We start from the raw sequence: 2,500 nt of genomic DNA on the forward strand, positions 1-2,500 counted from the left end.
ATATATATATATATATATATATATATATATATATATATATATATATATATATAAATTGACAGATGAAATATGTCCATCCACGCATCCTGGAACAAAATCAGCATATCAGATGCACACACATTAGCACTGGTACATGCATAAACAAGTTTAAATCTATGGCAAGGAGTGCCAGACCTCAGTCAGTAATAAAACTGGACTTAGAACCAGCGTTCAGCCGTCAAGCGGCACTAGCGTCACCAAAAATGTCAATTTTGACACAATGGATACTTCTATCGAGCTTATATAAGCTGGGCATACTCAGAACATGTGTATCCATTCGTACCAACAATAATGTGCACGTTTATACACAGTGCCATGCACAAATTATGTACATTACCTATGCACACAAACACACACACATATATACATGTATATATATATATATATATACACAAACATATATATATACACATACATATGTGCACATGCATATACATAAATGTATGTAAAACGTATGTGGAGGCAGACGAGGCAGTTTATGTGTCTCTACTATGGCTGATGTCTTATCTTATTTTTTCTGTGTTACAGACAGCCAGATTAAATGTGGTGATTTTTTCTGACAATTTCCATGAGGGAAATTCGGGTTGGGAGACATCGGAAAAGCAATTTAGTTTCTTCTATTGGATGGCGAGGCGTTACCCCTTTCCTTCCGCATCCATGGTGGAACGGAGAAACTGACTCTCCTAACAGGGTGAGTGGGAAGGCAACCCCTCCTTTTGAGAGGAATGAATTCACCGAGGTTGCGTGTGTATGTATATATATATATATATGTGTGTGTATATTTATGTACGTGTGTATGTGTGTGCGTGCGTATGTATGCATGTGTGTGTTTGTGTGTGTGTGTACGTGTGTGTCTGTGTGTATGTGTGACCGCGCATGCGTGCGAGAAAGAGTGGACATGCATGCATAATTGTGTACACATATACATGCGTACATGAAAGTGTATGTGCTTGTGTTTGATCGCGCGCGTGTGCGTGCTTGTGTATGTGTGTGTGTGTGTGTTTGTGTATATGTGCACACGTGTGTATGAGAAAGACATAAAGATTCATGATCTTAGATCACGTGCTTGACTCTTGAACAACAACTATATCCCTCCAGAGTGAGTTCTATGAGCTCGTATGGACAATGTTGTGACCCCCCCCCCCCCCGTTACAGTAACGGCTTGAGGTGTTAGTGAAGCTTTCTAATCCTATGCAGGGTTCGATCTCGGACCACAAGTGTGATAGGTCACGACACTAACCACTAAACTAGCAAGACGCTCGTGCGTATGTTATATTATGTGTATGTTACATATTTGTGTGTGTATGTGTTATATTTGTAAATGCATACAATTACGATGAATAGAACTAAAGAAGTATACAAGATTATTACTGTTGTCAAACTAGGTCCTAGATACTGGTATGCATGTATGAAATACTCTCGCTAGATTAATTGTCTAAATATCTAGATACTGTCCTGTCCTGTTGCTGGTTTACGGGTTTGTCCTCAAATGGGACAACTGAAATGAACGATCGAGAAGCAGAGAAATCGCACCACGATATAAGCCATGACGCTGTGAGACGAACTCCAGATAAGACTGACGGTGGATCCGGCCGGCTCCGCCTTTATACGTAACGAAGCCCCCGCCTGGCTGCCGACGAAGGCCGTGGAAGCGGAGAGGCGACCGGCGGAGGCATTGTTATCGAAGCTTTTTGGGCGGCGTGACTCGGTCGCGTCGGCCGCGGTTGATCTGCCCTCCCTCCCTTGATCTGTTCTCTTACGAGGGCGTAAAGGTCTCGGACGTATTTGTCTACCTGAGAACCAGCAGATCCACAAACTTCTCCGGCATTTAAACTGTCGTATAATTGCAATCCCACGCGTTTAATGTACAATGTAACACGCGGTACTGTCACGGCGTGTTAGCTGTCAATGTCGCCACTGCAATGAAACCGATCTGTTTGTTTACATGACGTTTGGGTCCTTTGTTGTTGCTACGATTCCAACGCTTCTCAGAGTGTTCGAGTCATAACTTCATACAATTGTTTGAGTCACATAACGGTGCTGTAATGAGAACACGTTACACACACACACCATAAATAAACCCAGAGGTATTGGCAGTATGACACAGACAGGTTGTATCACACCCAATATTCGTGGCGGTATTTCTCCATGAGCGTTTACGTAGTGCAGACGTCATTTCGTTTATTCATTTGTTTATTGCATTTACTTATTCATATAAACTAATTCATCAACAAGCGATTTTAGCCTATTGATTTACTTGCTTACTCTATTAGTTACTGACCTACTTATTTACTTATTCATTTATCCATTCATTTATTTATTTCTGCCGTGGTGTCCTTTGTCGACAATTGGTCTGTGTCGTAGATATTTTTTCTGAGCATTACAAAATAGATTTAGTGATATGGCAGGGGAACTCTGGTTTCCATAGGGTCTCGATCGATCAGAATTTCATCCATACTAG

General features: G+C 41.4%; 1 protein-coding gene across 1 annotated transcript in view; it reads right to left on the bottom strand.

Moving 5' to 3' along the window:
• The window catches only part of LOC143019778 (uncharacterized), a 6,987-nt gene extending 5,391 nt beyond the window's left edge, over window positions 1-1,596 (bottom strand). Inside the window, exon 1 of the mRNA XM_076175761.1 lies at window positions 1,573-1,596. Coding sequence (XP_076031876.1) covers window positions 1,573-1,587 — 15 coding nt within the window. The 5' untranslated portion in view covers window positions 1,588-1,596. The remainder of the gene's footprint in view (window positions 1-1,572) is intronic.
• Between the last annotated feature and the right edge of the window lie 904 nt (window positions 1,597-2,500).

Source organism: Oratosquilla oratoria, chromosome 38, assembly GCF_046742065.1.
Source record: "Oratosquilla oratoria isolate Oo_2021 chromosome 38, ASM4674206v1, whole genome shotgun sequence".
Lineage (NCBI taxonomy): Eukaryota > Metazoa > Arthropoda > Malacostraca > Stomatopoda > Squillidae > Oratosquilla > Oratosquilla oratoria.